Here is a 17994-nt window from a genome sequence, read left to right as displayed (position 1 = left end):
CACAGAAGGCACTGCCAAAGTAAACATCTCTAAAGGACAGGTGCACGAGAGCCCAGTGGTGTGTTCAAGAGGACAGCAAAGCAGAGCAAGGCAAAACAAAACAAAGCTCCCAAGGCTGCTAGACAACTTGACCAGGGAAGCCCATAGTCCAACATCAAAACACTTCCCATTGATCTGTATAAAAGGAATAAGGACACCCCCGTCCCCATACATCCAACATTAGCTAGATGGCCTTGGAAGAATTGCAAGATAACTTTTGCAAGTATAAGAATGCATATGCTTGAGTAATATAGCCGTGGGAGCTGCAAAGCCTTTTCCCTATTATGAAATTTCAGTGGGGTTTGTGCATGAGACATTTCTGTTAGATTTGCTCATAATTATTTGCATCTGTACCAAACCATTAGCTTAATCTGCTCTAAATATTTTCCCCCCATGTGGTACACATGTACAGTATAAGTGGAGCATACTCTGCTTCTATGGCAGCAACCCAGTTTTGGAATGGTGCCACTTTTCTATCCCATGGCTACGGTGGCATTACACTCCCTTCTGTTTTCTTGGGAAACGGTGGCAAGGAAGGCATTTTGCATCCTGTCAGACTGCAAACAGCAATTGGCTCATGTCTCTCTGCCAGTCTATACCTCTCCCTGGCCCAAAATGCCACCTGTCCCTCTACAGGTTTTAAGATCCCACCAATGGCACTTTTTTGAACTTGTAACTCCATGTTCCAGCATAAACCAATGATCTTCCACACTCTTACTGGAATCATACACAAACCAACTTCCAAGTGAGAGACTGACTCAACCCCATCTTTTCTATTTAGCAAAAAATGGTTTCCACTGTACCCTTGCTGTGTCCTCTTCCTAACGTGACAAACCCAGAGGAGATGAAATTATGGAAATCTGGACCTCCACTTCGATAAATATCCTTTCCATAGTGACCTGTCAAGGAAAGATGAGAAACGGCACGTCACATTACTATCCATTTCTTTTTTTGTTAATTTTTATTCCACTTAGTGGGATGCGGGTGGCGCTGTGGGTAAAACCTCAGCGCCTAGGACTTGCCGATCGCATGGTCAGTGGTTCGAATCCCCGCGGCGGGGTGCGCTCCTGTCGTTTGGTCCCAGCGCCTGCCAACCTAGCAGTTCGAAAGCACCCCCGGGTGCAAGTAGATAAATAGGGACCGTTTACCAGCGAGAAGGTAAACGGCGTTCCGTGTGCTGCGCTGGCTCGCCAGATGCAGCTTGTCACGCTGGCCACGTGACCCGGAAATGTCTGCAGACAGCGCTGGCTCCCGGCCTATAGAGTGAGATGAGCGCACAACCCTAGAGTCTGGCAAGACTGGCCCGTACGGGCAGGGGTACCTTTACCTTTACCTTTATTCCACTTAATGCACACATAGCTTCTAAACAACATTGTTAAAACACATTATAACAGAGAATGCACAGTTAAAATACACAATAAAACAATCCCATTAAAACATAAACATCCATGATTAAAAATATACAGTAAAACTGTCCCATTAAATCCATAGCAATTAAAACAGGGCAACTGGGTCAAGAGATTGAGGGAATGCCTGTGTAAACAGGTATGTCAAAAGCCAGTTAAACTGGACCTCTTGCATTTCACCAGTGAGTGCACCGCAACACTGGTGCTACTAGTAAAAAAGCCACAAGCTCACAATCATCAGACTGTGGTATGGCTAACCTGGTTTCAGCCTTAATCTGGTCCAGAGTTGTTTAGGGCTTTATATGTAAGTAACAAGACCTTAAAACTGGCTTTATGCCACAGAAGATCGCTTAGCACTGGCAAAGCACTATGTAGGTTGTAGAATCCTGCACCAGCTGCAGCCTTTAGAGACCAGCGATAAAAGAAGTGCCAAACAGATAACAGAATTGTAGAGTTGGAAGGGACCCTGAGGTCCAGTCCAACCCCCTAGTCCAACGCCCTGCAATGCAGGAATATGCAGCTGCCCCATACAGGGATTGAACCTGCAACCTTGGAATCATCAGCAACACGCTTTAACCAAATGAGCTATCCATGCTGCAATAATAGTATGCATTGCAGAGTCCAAATGTGAGCTTGCAAGTGAATGAGTCACAATGGCCAAGCTATCTTTGTCCAGGTAATGCACCAGCCAAAGCTGGTGATAAGTGCTCTTTGCCATGGAGCCCACCCTGTTCCAAGAGCACTCTTAAACTATGTACCTGTTCCTTCAGAGGGACAAGTTCCCAATTCTCAGAGCTGGGAAGCACTCGCTCATAACTTCTCTGTCTTAGCAGGATTCAGCTTCAGTCCTCTACTGCAGTGTTCCCCAACCTTGGGCCTCCAGCTGTTTTTGGACTACAATTCCCATCATCCTTGACCACTGGTCTTGCTAGCGAGGGATGATGGGAGTTGTAGTCCAAAAACAGCTGGAGGCCCAAGGTTGGGGAACACTGCTCTACTGCTTTGAGGCACTGGTTCAACATGTGCACAGCCTCTCCTGGCTCAGATGTGTTCTAGAAACATAGCAGTGGGGCCCTCCCTGGGTTGGGGGTAGGGCAAAATGGTGATGAGGCTGGGAGAGCTCCAGGTTAAGGCTGGGGGAGTTCCAACTCAAATCAGGCAGCATGGTCAATGGTTCTAAGTTCAAAACATATTCTAGTTGGGTGAAGACTGTGTTCGATTGATGCTGCATTGTGGGCAACCCTCATGTTGAATCCTGACACCAGAAGAGTCACATCTTTTGTGGTTTGTTGACTGAGCTGAAATGCTCCCTTTAAGAAACACCATCTTCCCTTTCCTAGGCACTTACTCTATTGTGTTCATTGAAGCAGATATGGTATATATATCCTAGAACCCCAGTAAATAAGTCTTAACAGAGTATCCCTACTCAGAAGGAGGTGGGGTGGAGGCCCATAACTACAGTCATGATTATGCCCATGCTTTTATTTTACTCTTTGGCTATAAATGATGGGAGAAGTAGACTATTGGAGGAACAGATTTGGCTCAGAGATCACCGCATCCCAACCACTGTTCTGGATGCCACACTCCAGATGGGAGCAGTGTGGATACCCGAACAAGTGAGCCATAATCTATCAGCAAGCCTACCCAGGCATATAATTTCATTACCTATATTTGTTTAATATGTTTTAATGATTTTATCTGCATTTTAATAATAATTATTTTATGTATATTTGTTATCTGAATTTCAGCTGCATATTGTTTACAATTTCATTATGCACACCACTTAGAGAGCTTTTTGATTAACAGGTTTATGAACCTTTCTAAATTACTAATTGACTAAATGAAATAATGGGAGTGGGAATAAATGACAAGTACTACAGTGAGCTTATATTTCGAGAAAATACTGTGGCTTCTGTTTTGTTGCTCCCCTCCCCAACGCCTGCAACCGCAGCCACCCCCAAACAACCAGGTAGATTGGAGGTCAAACAGAAGAACTGAGCAAAGATATACAGTACTGGAAATAAATCAGTTGGTTCCCCAAATCCCTTTGCCCACCTGCGAGTCCCAGGAAAGGGTCATTGTGAAACATCATTTGTTACATGCATTCTTGCTGAAATCATATTCCTTTAGAAGCGTCATATGAGGATATGCTCCAATAATTATATATATCCCTCTCTACCTAACCCTCAATTACCATTCTTTTTATTGTAAAGCTTTGGTACATGAGCACTTACTTTGAAGGGCTGGGAGGGGCACCAGAGGGCCAAATGTAGCAGGTATTATATAGGGGTTTTAAAAAAAATAAAAATCACTTCTGCTGCTCTCTGCCTCTGGCCATGTTGTGAGAGACAAAGGGATCCAAGGGGTAGAAGCAGAGGAAGCAATCATATGAAAAAATGAAAATCCAGACATGGGCAAGGCTCCACTGCATTTCATTTTAAATTAAAGCTCTTCCCACATGCCTTATCCTTCAACCCCATCTCCCATTCTCTTTGCATGGATGTTATTTGTAACCTGTTGTGACTTTCCATGGATCTTTTAGAAGGATACACCATTCTTTCTCTTCCCACCTCTCACACATTCTCATTTGCACATGCACATCCATGTATGTTAGTTCATGCACACTCCAATGGGGAGGTTGAGGTGGTGATATTCCGCTATCTTCTATGGACAAGTGGCCACTGGTTCAGCATGTGGATTCTTAGAATGTGAATATTTAGACCTTAAAATAAAAAAAATAAAAAAAATTCACCTCCTTAAGGAAACTTCCAGCTTTAACTATAGAGCATGCAAGGCTGCCCTGCAATGAAAGTTATATGTTATTGTTTTTAAATGGACTGGCACGTTCTTCTTCCAACTTAGAGTAGCTGCCCAGCTCTTTTAATGTGTCTATAGAGAGTAAAGTGGTTTTCTACAGTGCTATTTGACTGAGGTTGCATCTCCTGGGACTCACAACTGGGCTGGCTCCAATTGCTATGGTTGGATCTCCTGAGATCAATTCCATTCTCTCTGTCTTTCATTTCAAAAGGCAAAAAAACAAACAAACCAACAAACAAAAAACAAATAAGGAGGTTCTGGAAGACAGCTGTGCCGCACTGGGAAAAGAAGAGGTTACCACACACATCTTTCTGCTATCCTTCAAGAGATGGAATTAAATCGCAGAGGAAAATGACTCCCTCCCCATCTGAGGCCAGACAAACCCTCAAATGGATGTATATTTTGCTCACCACACAACAAAAGTCAAGCTCTTCAGGGCATTCAGCTGAAAAGGGAAGCACTCCACGGCAAACACACCCTAAGTAAATTGCAAGAGGAACAACCATGGTTGCAAATGTCATTTATATTCCCAGCTCGAGAATAATGGGATTATTAGAGCTGAACTAAGCTCTTGTTATCCACCTTTCAGAAATGTTATTCCTAAACACAGGTTATAAAACAGTGAACTCTCTTTGGGTACTAACATTCCAAGACAGATCTCTGCTATTGCAGGGCTGTATGTACCTATGAAGGACTTGAATTTGAGTTTACCACAAAATGACACTTTAGGGGAAGGAAAGAGATGCCCTGTGCTTTCAGCTGCCTGCTCCCCCCCCCCCATCCATTGTTTGGATAATTCCAGTGACTTGAGAGACAAACAGCACAAACAAGCAGTCCTAAGAAGGTGTGGGTTCTCTGCATGCCCCAGAAAGGGAAGGAGCATCTATTTATACTGTCAATCAAGCATAGCCACCTTAGAGATTGTAGAGAGACAGCTGCAGCTCACAGCCGATGGTAAATGAATCCCCCAGGGCTAAGGAAGGGCATTTCAAGTGCAGAGGGGCTCAGAGGCAAAACTGTTATCACAGCTGACTACCAAGGATGACCTCAGCTTGAGGAAAATGATCTGCCTAGAGAGGGCTGGATGCTGCAACATCCTTTCCTGCAGGGACTTTATTTCCCCGTCAGCTTTAACATCTTTTTCTGCTTCGCCTTTGCTACACATGGGGAGTGTGAATTAGCACAGATTGCCTGGATAAGAAATGGTACGTGAGGCAGAGGATCCAGAAAGCACTGTTCCATTGAAGAACAAATTGCAGGCAATTATATAAATACACTGGAACAGGATAGACACATGGCGTTATGGGGGCATCCAAGGCTTTCTCTGCCTTGGAAGCCTCTGCCCCAGTGCAAGATTTGCTGTGGCTTCTCCATTCACCTGAATAATAGGAAGCCATAAAGAATAACAATTTGGTGGCTCTTCAGATGTAACTGGGCAAAAAGGGAGAACTTTATCACATATAGTAACTTCTTCAGAAACTCAACCTAAGGGTGAGGGTGGGGGTAGGGTTGTCAAACACCTTAGGTTCTATTAAGTTACCGGTATTGGAAGTCTGAAAGGCTGGAAGTGTCAAGATTTTGCTACCCTGCATCCCAAACCCACTATGTTCTTTCTGGCTCCACTGTACACCAACCAGCTTTTATTCTGACTCCATCCTACTGGATTTGTCACTGGTTCAGCTTGGTCTATGCTGGTTCTGCCTCCTCCGGTCTCACCTTTAGAAATGGGATGACAACAGAACTTGGGGTGATTATTCTCTGCAGTCTACAGTATTAATTCTGAATTCTTCAGCAAGGCTAACCAAATCCTGTACAGTGGTACCTCGTGTTAAAGACTTAATTCGTTCTGGAGGTCTGTTCTTAACCTGAAACTGTTCTTAACCTGAAGCACCACTTTAGCTAATGGGGCCTCCTGCTGCCGCTTCGCCGCCGCTGCGCGATTTCTGTTCTTACCCTGAAGCAAAGTTCTTAACCCGAGGTAATATTTCTGGGTTAGCGGAGTCTGTAACCTGAAGCATCTGTAACCTGAGGTACCACTGTGCTCAGATTATTCAAAGATGCATAAGATATTTGATATAATGGAGCACTTCACAGAATTCAGAATCATTTCCTCAAAAGAGAGAGAGAGAGAGAGAGAGTGTAAAAGACAAAGATGCCAGAATTATAAGAACAGAAGGGGAAAGGGTCTATAGGCAAGACAAAGAAATTATGTAGGTCACGGATGTTCCATCTAGAAGTCCTTTTAGGTTCTGACCCTTCAGCAAGCCTTTTCTTTCCCTTCATCCTGCAACCATGAGAGTTAAAAACAACAACACCCTGTTTATTAAAACAACAAAACCAGAACAAAATATGAGATATTGAAAATATATTGCAGACATGCATAATGCACGAGCCCTGTTCAACATCCACTATCACTTTGCATTTTTGTGATATAACCATTACTAGAGAACACTGACAGCTACAGGAGATGCCTACTGAGCTTGCAGCTGCAGAAATAGGGATACATTCTCTTAATACAGTGGTACCTCTGGTTATGAACACTTCTGGTTATGAATACTTCAGGTTACAAGCTCTGCTACCCCGGAGGTAGCTGCTCCTGGTTGCAAACTTTGCCCCAGGATGCGAATGGAAATCGCAAGCTGGAGGCGCGCGCGCAGCGGGAGGCCCCATTAGCGAAAGCGCACCTCGGGATAAGAACAGTCAGCTTAAGAACGGACCTCCGGAACGAATTAAGTTTGTAACCAGAGGTACCACTATAGTGTGGTCTGTGTTTATGTAATTGGAACCATGCATTACATATTTTATATATGCCACACATGGTCATGCACACATCTTTCCCACTCACCATTTTTCTCTGCTTCGCTACCTGCTTGTTTCACATGTACCTATCCACTTCTGTTCTTCCCTACCTCGACTTGCTCACCATTTCATAGTCAACCTTTTCATACCTACTGCCCACTAATGCATTTTTCTTGATGGTAAAATTTCCTTACTGCCCACCAGTGCTTGATGGAAGGAGGATTCAGCTTGTGCCGTAGAACCCCCTACCGCCCACCTAGAATCCTGAAACGCCCACTGGTGGGCAGTAGGGACCAGGCTGACAACCCCTGATCTAGTTAAGGTGACAGGCATTATCAAGAGCACCCCAGTAGGCTGCTGAGAGGGGACACTATGGGGCTGAGGATGGGAGAGTCAATTACTCAAGGCTACATTAGAAGTCAGTAGCAGAGCACTCTGTTCTACGGCATTTTTGTGGCACCCAGTGTGGCTGCACCTGTTGTGCTGCCCTGAAACTGTCTCTGCCAGTAAAAAGCAACTGTCTTGGGATGTGTACACACCATTACATTTCAAGCCCTCCCCCAAGGATCCTTGGAACTATATTTTGTTAAGAGTGTTGGAAATGGTAGCTATTGTGAGGGGTAAACTACCATTCCTAGGTGTGTATACATGTAAAATGTGCTTTAAATGCATGGTGTGTGCACAGCCTAAGTACTGCAGATCAGTACGACTTGTCTTCCTATATACATAATATGTAAGTCTGTTGTCATGCTGCAGTTTGGGTGACTGCCTATAGGTGACCATGCCAACTCCAGTGTGAGGAACTGCTGGCAGGCAAGCAAGCAAGCAAGCTGTGTAGGTGGCAGGCAGCCCAGCTGAGCTATTTTATGGATGAGGGAAGCACTGTGAAGCACCTCCCCACCTCTGCTAAATGCACCTGTAGTGGCTGGCTATTAAACATGCCAGAAGTAAAGCTGTGGTGATCAGCAAGCTATCTAGGTATTCTCTTCTGAATGAGATTGAATGTGAAAGATAGATAATCACGACGATGACTGCAATAATAATACTTAGTATTTACGCAGTGCTTAATAGTTTACTATCCTATATGCATATTACTAATACCTGATGGTTCCATGTATGGCCTCTTGCTGTAACAACAACAGGTTTCACACCTCTTCTTAGAGGCATGGAGAGTTTTCATACATATGTATACAGCATTATTAGAAGAGGACAGAACACCCTCTTTTCTACATTTTGCCCTCCAATGTTAGGTGGCAGTCCAGGCTGCCATGTGATCCTTTACACGAAGCAGCTCATATCTCCCAGATTCTCAGACATTCAGATTTATAAAGTAATCCTTCAGTGCAAAAACTGAATAGAAATATAATAATAAAAAAATAGCCTGGTGCAGGAATAGATAGTGCCTCTGGGATAGCTCAGTCAGCAGAGCATGAAAGTCTTAATCTCAGGGTTGTGGGTTCAAGCCCCACATTGGGCAAAATATTCCTGCATTGCAGGGGGTGAACTAGATGCCCCTTCTGGTCCCTTCCAACTCTATAATTCTATCACAGCGGTAGCTCGGGTTAAGAACTTAATTCGTTCTGGAGGTCTGTTCTTAACCTGAAACTGTTCTTAACCCTGAAGCACCACTTTAGCTAATGGGCCTTCTGCTGCCACCGTGCCACCGCTGCACGATTTCTGTTCTCATCCTGAAGGAAAGTTCTTAACCTGAGGGATTATTTCTGGGTTAGAGGAGTCTGTAACCTGAAGTGTCTGTAACCTGAAGCGTCTGTAACCCGAGGTACCACTGTATTCTGCTTGTACAGCAAACTCACATGATACTGCTTTCCCCTATCCAAAGCCATCAGGACAGCACTCCTCCCAGTGGCTGGCAGCTGCCATTTAAAGAATAAATAAAAGCTCCACAGTTTCCTAGAGTGAGGGCAGAAAGCATTGCCTCAACTGGTTTCAGACTAAAACTTCCTGGTAACTCCATGGAGTGTCGTAACGATTACGTTCAGCAGCCTTCTGCCTGTTTTCCTCCTCATCACTGAAATGACTCTCCTCAAAACTGGCAGCAGGATTTTGGCTCAGCCTACATAGATTAATTGTTCATTCAGGAACTGTGATGTCAGTTATCACCCACGACCAACAGAGTGAACAATGGTTGACAGAAACATATTTTTAAAGCATTGACATTTCCTACACAAGCTTGTTTGAATGTTATGTTCTTCGTCAGAGGCACTTCTTTGGGCTTCTCATAGAAACAAAGAATTGTAGAGCCGGAAGGGAACCCAAGGGTCATTTATCTCAACCCCCTGCAATGCAGGAATCTCAACTAGATCCTATATGACAGATGGCCATCCAAACTCTGCTTTAAAAATCTCCAAGGAAGGAGAGTCCACCACCTCTTGTGGAACAGCTGTCAGACAGCTCTTACTGTCAGAAAGTTCTTCCTGATGTTTAGTCAGAATCTCCTGTCTTGTAACGTGAAGCCATTGGTTCATGTCCTACCCTCCAGAGCAGGAGAAAACAAGGTTGCTCCATCTTCCATGTGACAGCCCTTGAGATATTTCAAGATGGCTATCCTATCTCCTCTCAGTCTCCGCTTTACCAAGCTAAACATACCCAGTTCGCTCAACTGTTCCTCATAAGGCTTGGTTTCCAGACCCTAGATCATCTTGGTCACCATCCTCTGCATTATATAATGAAATAATTTATTATTTACTGAATTTGTATACCGCCCTTCATCCAAAGACTACAGGGCAGTTTACAACATAAAAATTCAAAATGAGAGCATAAAATACATAATAAAGACAAACAAAAACAAACCAATAACCCCCCTCCTATTTCAGCCAAAAGCCTGGTTATAGAGAAGCTTTCTCACTTGGTACCTAAAGATATGCAATGAAGGCACCAGGCAGGCCTCCCTGGAGAGAGCATCCCACAAATGGGGAGCCACCACAGAAAGGTCCACTTCTCGTGTTACTGCCGTCCAGACCTCTCGTGGGGTAGGCATGTGAAGCAGGGGCCTCAGATTATGAGCACAGCGTCTGGGGTGGTTCATATGGGGAGAGACGGTCCTTGAGCACCCCACATTTGAAATTCCCCCCATAGGAAAGCTCACATGATGCCAATCCTCATATCCTTTCAGGTGCAGGTGAAAACTTCATCATTCTGCTGAGGCATTCTAGAATGTCATCTAGTGGGGCTTGCTGTGAATTATATGTATTGATGTGGTTGGATTTCATTGCATAAAATGTTTTTTATTTATTTTTAAATGCCATTTTAATCCTTTTTAGTGTAACTTTTATTTTAAAGTTACCCTGGGTATTTGCTGGTTTTTTTGTTTTTGTTTTTAGCAAAGAAAGACTGGCTCACTAATATTGCAAATGAATAGATAATGGAGAGAGAAATTACAAGTAGTGGACGGAGGTGATCTGCTGTGCTCTTAAAATTTGAATCCCCTTCTGCAATTTTTAAGGCTTTTTCTTGGCGTATTCCTGCAGTTTCTAGAAGACATGGTGCCTGGGGCTTTTTAGATGTTCATGGGGGAGCTAGGAGGCTTATCTCCCATTCTTAAGCTTTTTACGCCAGCAGTCTCTGTGGCAAACATGGCCACAATAACAGTATCCCAATTAGCTCAACTGCCTTTGTCAGGTTTTGCTTCACCAAATATGTGCCAGCATGTCCAATTAAATTCTGCTAAGCCCCAAAATTGTTCTTAGTTGTTAATAACTTTCCTATCACTCCTATTGAAAGCTGCCTTATTATGAGCCAGGAGGAAATACCATGTCATTTTTTAAAATAAATAAATAAAATGCAACTAGAAGGCAGCCCATGCTGTACTAGTTCTGAGATAGGGGAGGGCTACTTCACAGGCGAGACTTTCCATTTATCCAAATGTTAAACATGCCTCCAAAAATCAGTGACAGACAGGAAGCGGGACAATTAAAGAGATGCTCTTACTAGTATGTGAATTGAACTGCAAATGCAACATATAACCCCAGGTTTAGGCAAAACTTTTGTGCCTGCTATGGCTTTTAAGGATTAATTAGATAACATTTTCCTCATGCAAGATAGGCAAGTGAGCAAGCAAGTGGGGGCCAATGCATGTTGATAAAATGAGTATCCTCCATGTCCAAAAGCCTCTCCAAACAATGCTTTGCATGCTAAGAAAACTTTGAAAAGTTTATGGAAGGGAAGTTTTCCATCTCCTCCTTTCTGCTCACAGTCACCTGCACATGGCCAAACCCAAGAAGAGTCTCTCTGTAAGGTTTGGTGGCCATCCTGAATAATGTGGGATAGGCTGTGGGGGCTGCTAGAGGAGTGGAGAATCACCCCAATATTTCTCTCATCCTACACTGTTCGGGAGGCCTCCTGACCCCTCCGGAGAGGCTCTTTAAGGGATGCAGGTTGTTACAGGAAGGAAAAGAAAGCTTTCCTTTTGTTAATTCCTTAAGTTAACCTAGTGGCAAATCCAATGTCAATATAGATAGATAGATACATGGACAATTTTTACACAGTTGTAACATGCTTCTGCTGCAAGGACTTCTTGTTCCAAAGTAACAATATTTTGGAATATACTTCTCCATTTTGGAAATGGAGATGATGTTATTTCCATCCTAGTTAGAGGGTTCAGTGCTCACTGTGACTCTTAATATTGTTCCCTGCGGATGTACGAGTATCACAGACAGTTGTGGGATAGTTCCCATGACATCATTTGTTTCCAGAAAATCCTTCTTTCCACTTATAACTATCCCATTGCAGTGTTGGGGGGACACATGTCTTTAATGTTTTTAACCCACCCTGGGCCTTAGGGTGAAGAGCAGGCTATCATCATCATCATCTCATAAATGATTGCCAGATTTTAAGCAATCATTTAGTAATACTTCCTCATCAATTGTGTGGGAGTGGGCTATTACACTACTAGTGCTGAACTGGAGCAAGGTCAGATGTTGTACTAAAAATAAATCAGATTGCTGGAGGGTCCTAAGCTGAAATAATGTGAATATGGTTGTTACGCTTGTCCCAGGGAATAAGCAGGGTGGGAAGTAGGTAAGTAGGTTATCTATGTCTGTGGAAGGAAGTACTTTTCTCAGGCAGAAATTACTAGGTTAGTCCTCAACCTGGGTTCTGAAATGACAGTGAGAAGACATGGAACCTCCTCTTGGAATACACAAGCTTGCTTTCCCATAAGACCATGAATGGTTGGACCCTTCTCTATGCATACATTTTGAGATGCCGCTGATTATATTGTGCTCTCTCTCTCTCAGGGCTTGTCACATCTCCACTTGTGCCTAGGAAAACAGGGTCAAGTGTTTTTTCCTTGACCCATGTTTTCTAGACATAGGTCCGAGCGGTTTTTCTCTTGCCCTGCTCCTTTCCAAGGAAAAGCCCACTCTTTGGCAATAGATCAGAACAAATGGCAATTGCCATTTGCTCCAATTGAGCGCCAAAGAGTGGTTTTCTCCAGGGAAAAGCAGCAGGACAAGAGGAATTGTGGATAAGACCTCAGATGGATACAGGGCTACCCTGTCCAATGTCAGCTGGCAAGTGTTAGTGAGGTTTTACAGGGCTACTGCCCCTTTAATTTGAAGTTTCCTTCTTGCAGCCTGTTTCCTTTAATGCTTCCTTCTCAACAGGGTCTCAGTATTACTGAATTGTCCCTTAAATACTCCTTAATTACTTGTAGTGGGGGGGGGAGTTTAATTACAGAGCAAGTGCTTGTTAACTAAAAGGCACATAATTTCACAATTGCAATAAGAAATACTGATGGTTTTTGTGACAATATAGTATGGTACAGAGTACTGTCACCTCTTTTGCCCAAAGCAGACATTTTATGCTGGCACCCATAGCACTTTTACCTCATTTTCTTACCCTGCAAAAGCACTGGTATATATGGTATCAGGAGCAATTGTTTTGGAAACCAGCAAGTACATCCCCCGAAAGGAGCTACTAGTAAAGCTGGGGCAGAAGCCAGAGGGAGGATGCTTCTAATTCAAGGGTCAATTTTGGGAGACCTATGTAGAATGGCACTTGCTTCTAAGTAGACATACAGCAGGCTCTTAGCCATGGCAATTAGCATTGCCAGATATGAACTAATCTTTTCCATTTTGCTTCTGAAAGCAGTTCCTCAGTATAGGAACTAGTGTGGGAGCAGCCATTGTCTGGGCTGGTCCTGTAATTATCCCTGCCACCTGTAAAAGCTATGTAGGGACATGCTCCACGTGTGGCTTCAGATATAATGCTGAAGTGAGGGGAAGTGAATTTGTATTTCAGGTTTCCATCTAATATCCAGGGATGGGGAACAAACCCTTCCATATATGAGCATGAAATGCAGAGGCAACTCACAGATCCCACTGCCAGATATAGGTGGAACTTAATTCTTTTTACACAGACCCACACCCCTGAACTTCTGAGGTGCTTGCAGATGAATGAGTCCTTTGCACATTCGGTTTTTGTTTGGACTAACAATATACCTGCATACTGGATGTACCATTCAGCTGTATGACACAGCATTGTGTGTTGACTTTCTATCCAACCTACCTATATTATCTGTGCAGATCAGCTTGAGTTTTGGGAGAACCCTAATGCTGCCAGACCCCAAAAGCTTAAATAAGACATTAAACATGTAAAATGAAAAAGATGGAGGGTTGTAGCCAATGAAGTCATCTCATTAGCTAAAGGAATTCTGCCTGCACAATGGTACTTTATCTATCTCTTCTTGAATGCCCCCTCAGATCTGTTTTTTGGGGTTTCCGATAATGTCATTTTCATTTTTCTAGCCTTTAGGATAGGCTGCTGTTACATCTTCAGACTTTTCTCTGCTGTCTGTGGGGCTCAAAATGTTTATTTTTATTTTTTTTAAATAGAGATAAAAAAAGTTAAACTATTTCCACTGATGTCACCTTGTGATTCTGGCACCTATGGACCGTTGTATATTACACAATCAATGTAACAATGAAAAAAGCAAGCAAACAGACAATTCTCTGCCTCCAAAGAGCTTACAGTTAAAATTTCATAGAAGGGGAGGGAGCAGAGGAAGTGGAGAATAGGGAGAGGCAAGAGCAATAGATGAATTGAATATGGAGTTTGCATCAGCTCTGTATGGGGGCCGAATAACAAGAAAATTCAGCAAGGTGATTCAGGGGTCTCCCCTCCCTTCCTTGTTGAAGTGCAACATCAATAACACCTTCCCACAATGAGTTGGAACAGAGGCTCCACCAGAGTGCTCTGCTGCTAGGCTTTTATACTTTCCTGTGCCTATATAGCTATATGTTTTCCTATGTAATATCTCCATGTGGCTCTAGGTCCAAGGGTTTTGCAATAAGTCAGGCTATTGAAAGTTGCCTGCTGAGCAGTTGAAAAGCCCTGGATTTATTTTGTTTGTTAGTTTGTTAAAGTACAGCAGGGAATGATTTTTTAAAAGTTATTTTTAAAAGTCCTACTTTGTTCTGCTTTAACAAAACAAAAACAAAAAAACAAATAGAACCCAGAGCTCTTCAGATCTCCACATGAAGTCCTGTAGAGCCTATCAAAGGACACATACAACCTGCAAAAAGACGAGCAGCAAACTTTTTAAAAATGTACAATACACATCACTTGATTACCTCTCAAACCCATGGACCTATTAGACAGGCTTAATCCACTCTGGGGAGGCTCCTGTGCCTGTAAATTTCATCCACTTTGGCTAAAAGAGGGAAAGGTGAAAGCTGTTTCTTAGATTTTCAGTTATAGTGAATGAGGAACACAGAGTTTTGCTAGGCTTTGTTGTATAAAGAGTGGCTCAGGTGCTGAATTATATATTGAAGTGGAGAATGCACTCAGTCTCACTCAGAAACAGGTCAGAATCCTGTCGCTTACCTCTGAAGATAGCCTTCCTCAACCTGGTGCCCTCCAGATGTTCTTGGACTCCAAATACCATCACCCCTGACATTTAGCCATGGCTGACAGGAGGCTGACAGGAGCTCTAGTCCAAAAGACCTGCAGGGCACCAGGTTAGGGAAGGGCTCTGCTAGACAGCTATGCAATAATTTGTTCCAGAGCAGTATTTATGCTGATTTACTTAAATCGTTCCATTAGGAGGCCTTGGAACAGTTGCTCTATCTGGAGTTTCTCAGATTCTGAGAGACGGAGCAGGAACAACACATCCTTCAACTTTTTTACAGGGGAAAATAGGGGTGTTCCTATACATGTGGGTATGGCAAGCGGCAAAGCTTGCCAGCTCAGTGGAGTGACCTGCTGGACAATAGAGTTTTCTCATATATATTATTCAACGTTAATGTTTATTAGGCAGGGCCAGTGCAAGAACCGTTGTTGCCTAAGGTGAACAACAAGATGATATCCTCCCAGACCCCAGTCTTCAGTTCTGCTAGTGTTCCTTAGCAATGCCTGAAGACAGGTGATTTGCTTCACCTACTCAGCTTCATGAAGTGTTGAAGGACAGAGCTGCAAATGCCACAGCCTACCAGCCCAGGCCAACAACAAGACACAGAAGGATGGGTGAAGCTGGGTAGGCTGCCACTCTCTCACAGCATCCCCTAGGTGAGGTAGCCTTCTCATTTTGCTTAACGGCAGGGCTGGCTCTGGATTGAATACTGTTTCCTAATGGTTAGGTAGGTGGTGACTAACGAGAGTTAGCTGAGCGATGATCAGAGAAAGGGTCTTTTCAGTGCTGTGAGGCTCATCTGTCACCAAACCTGATGGCTTTCTGGTACCAAGTGAAGACCTTTTTTATTTGTCCAGGCTGCCTAGCCTAACTGGCTTTTATTGTTGTGTTTTACTGCCCTGCTGTGTTATTCAGTATTATTGTTTATCTTCTCATGACCTTGTGAGCTGCCCTAAAGAACTTAATGTATGAAGGGCAGATATAAATCTCATAATTTACTGATTGGTTCATTAATTTAAAAAAATATAGCACTAACCCACATTTCAGTGTTCCCCACCCTGCAGAGGTAGATAGTTGGAGCTGGAAGAGCAAGAGAAACCGTGGCTGTATGGAGCCAAGTGTAAACTAGCAGAACATAAGAGACTATAGCAACAGGGATGTGCTTACTGCTTAAATGACACAGAGCTGAAGGCAGGTGCACCTTCTCAGACAGCAATGGAAAGGTTTGGATCTGAGAAATGCTATACAGAATATAGAACATCAGCAGGTGCATATTATGAAGGAGCGAGAGAAGTTGCACCTGCTGAAATTCCCTTTTACACGTAAATATTAAAAGTAGAGGCATCTTGTCCCTTTTTTGCTGCTTGTCGCCTTATGAAGGAGAGAAACAGAAGGGATTATTCAAGCCTTGGCTCCATGCAGCAAGGATACAATGAACATTACAGAGCTGTTGCCAAACCCACAGTACAGGATGTTCTACATTTTCTTTGCAGTGTCTCAGCTGCTTCCTGTGCACAGGAATTTGACTGCAGACCAAGGCATGTGCCAGCTTGGGAAGGGGCCTCTGTGTGCCTGGCGGGGAAAGGTGGGAGGGGGATCTCTATAACCTTCCATTGTCGGACACACAGTGCTGCCGTGTTTAAAACACTCAGGGTGGAATTCAAACACAGAAACGTATACCAAGTCAGACCATTGGTCCATCTACCTCAGTACTATCCACACTGACTGGCAGCAGCTTTCCAGGTTTACAGACAGGGTGTCTCTCCTAGCTCTACCTGGAGATGCTGGGGATTGAAGCCTGGGACCTTCTGCATGCAAGGCAGATTCACTACCACTGAGCTACATCACACTATGACAGACAGCTATGTCAGTACAAGCATATCAGCTTGCAAGATGGAACAATGTCCCCTCCCACCATGCACTGTTCTGGGGGTTCTCCTAACCCCCCCCCCACCAGAGCCAATTTGAGGGGGATGGGGGCATGTTGGGGGAGGGAAGAGAGGTGGGGGAAACATTGGTGAGCAGGTGAGCTTTTGCTCCTGCCCTGATCGTTAGACATTAATCATAAAGAAACTCTGCTTCGGGGCAGAGACATGACATGGATTTGTGTGCTGACCTGAGGTTTCAGTAGCAAGGGAAAGTTGCAATCTGGCCAGAGGACCACTGGGAGGTTGCAACCCTTCCATCCCAGCAAGGAGATCACCCTGCCTTGAACAGGGTTTAAAGGCCTGTTTCAAAATTCACCCTGGCATTGAGGAATTCTCAAACTAGTCTCCCTCCTTTACCCTTTTCACTCAACTGCCTTTTCTCTGGTTGTAGCTAATTCCTCAGACTGCAAGGCTAAAAAACAGGTGCTGTGTTTTTCTGTTGATTTATCTGCAGAACCCAGTAGGTGCAGCAGCAAGCAAATACACCTTGCTGTGTGCTCCTGTAACTCCCCCTGTACAGAACGAGAGCGCTGTTATATGGGGTACCCCAAACTCATGTCCAAGATATGACAACTTTTGAGTAACCCAATGCAGCAGTATGTGCCAGTTTGTGCTTTCACAATTTGGCCTGGTGACTGTACAGTGATGGCAGTCACATTGCTCACTCCCACCATGTTGGATTACACAAAGCCTTTGTCTGTGCCAGCAAACATTTCAAGGGATCAGCTGTACAAGACCATGGGATGGGTGGCAGGGGATACGAGGGTGAGCTTTACTGTGCAATCTCCTCCCCAGGACTAAACACTACCTGCATAGTTACTCCTAGTGACCACAAGATGTGAGAATAGCCACTAACTTACATAGAAATTAGGCAAATACAAGGAAGAGGAGGTCTAGCAATGACAGCTCAACAGAACCTCCATGTTCAGAGGAAATACTGAATCTTGCATTCTGGGATGGGCTGTTGCCTTTGTTTCCTACCTGCAGGCTTCAGAGGCATCTTTCTAGCCACAGCTGGAAACAGGATACTGGGCTCGATAGACTCTGGTCCAATCCAGCAGGAGTCTTCTTACTTCTTGACCCTCCATAGGTGAAACTAGCTGTACAGTGGTACTTCGGGTTACATACGCTTCAG

At 43.9% G+C, this 17994-nt stretch overlaps 1 protein-coding gene across 7 annotated transcripts in view; it reads right to left on the bottom strand.

The window, feature by feature from the left end:
- The window catches only part of SHISA6 (shisa family member 6), a 263665-nt gene that overhangs the window by 203407 nt on the left and 42264 nt on the right, over positions 1 to 17994 (bottom strand). For all 7 annotated transcript variants that reach the window (XM_080993824.1, XM_080993818.1, XM_080993819.1 and 4 more), the window contains exon 4: positions 843 to 938. In XM_080993824.1, coding sequence (XP_080849950.1) covers positions 843 to 938 — 96 coding nt within the window. The remainder of the gene's footprint in view (positions 1 to 842; positions 939 to 17994) is intronic.

The sequence above is a fragment of the Podarcis pityusensis genome (assembly GCF_964106645.2).
Source record: "Podarcis pityusensis genome assembly, chromosome: 2".
In the NCBI taxonomy this organism is placed as follows: Eukaryota; Metazoa; Chordata; class Lepidosauria; order Squamata; family Lacertidae; genus Podarcis; species Podarcis pityusensis.
Note: the sequence above shows the minus strand (reverse complement) of the source record. Positions and strands in the feature narration are given on the sequence as shown.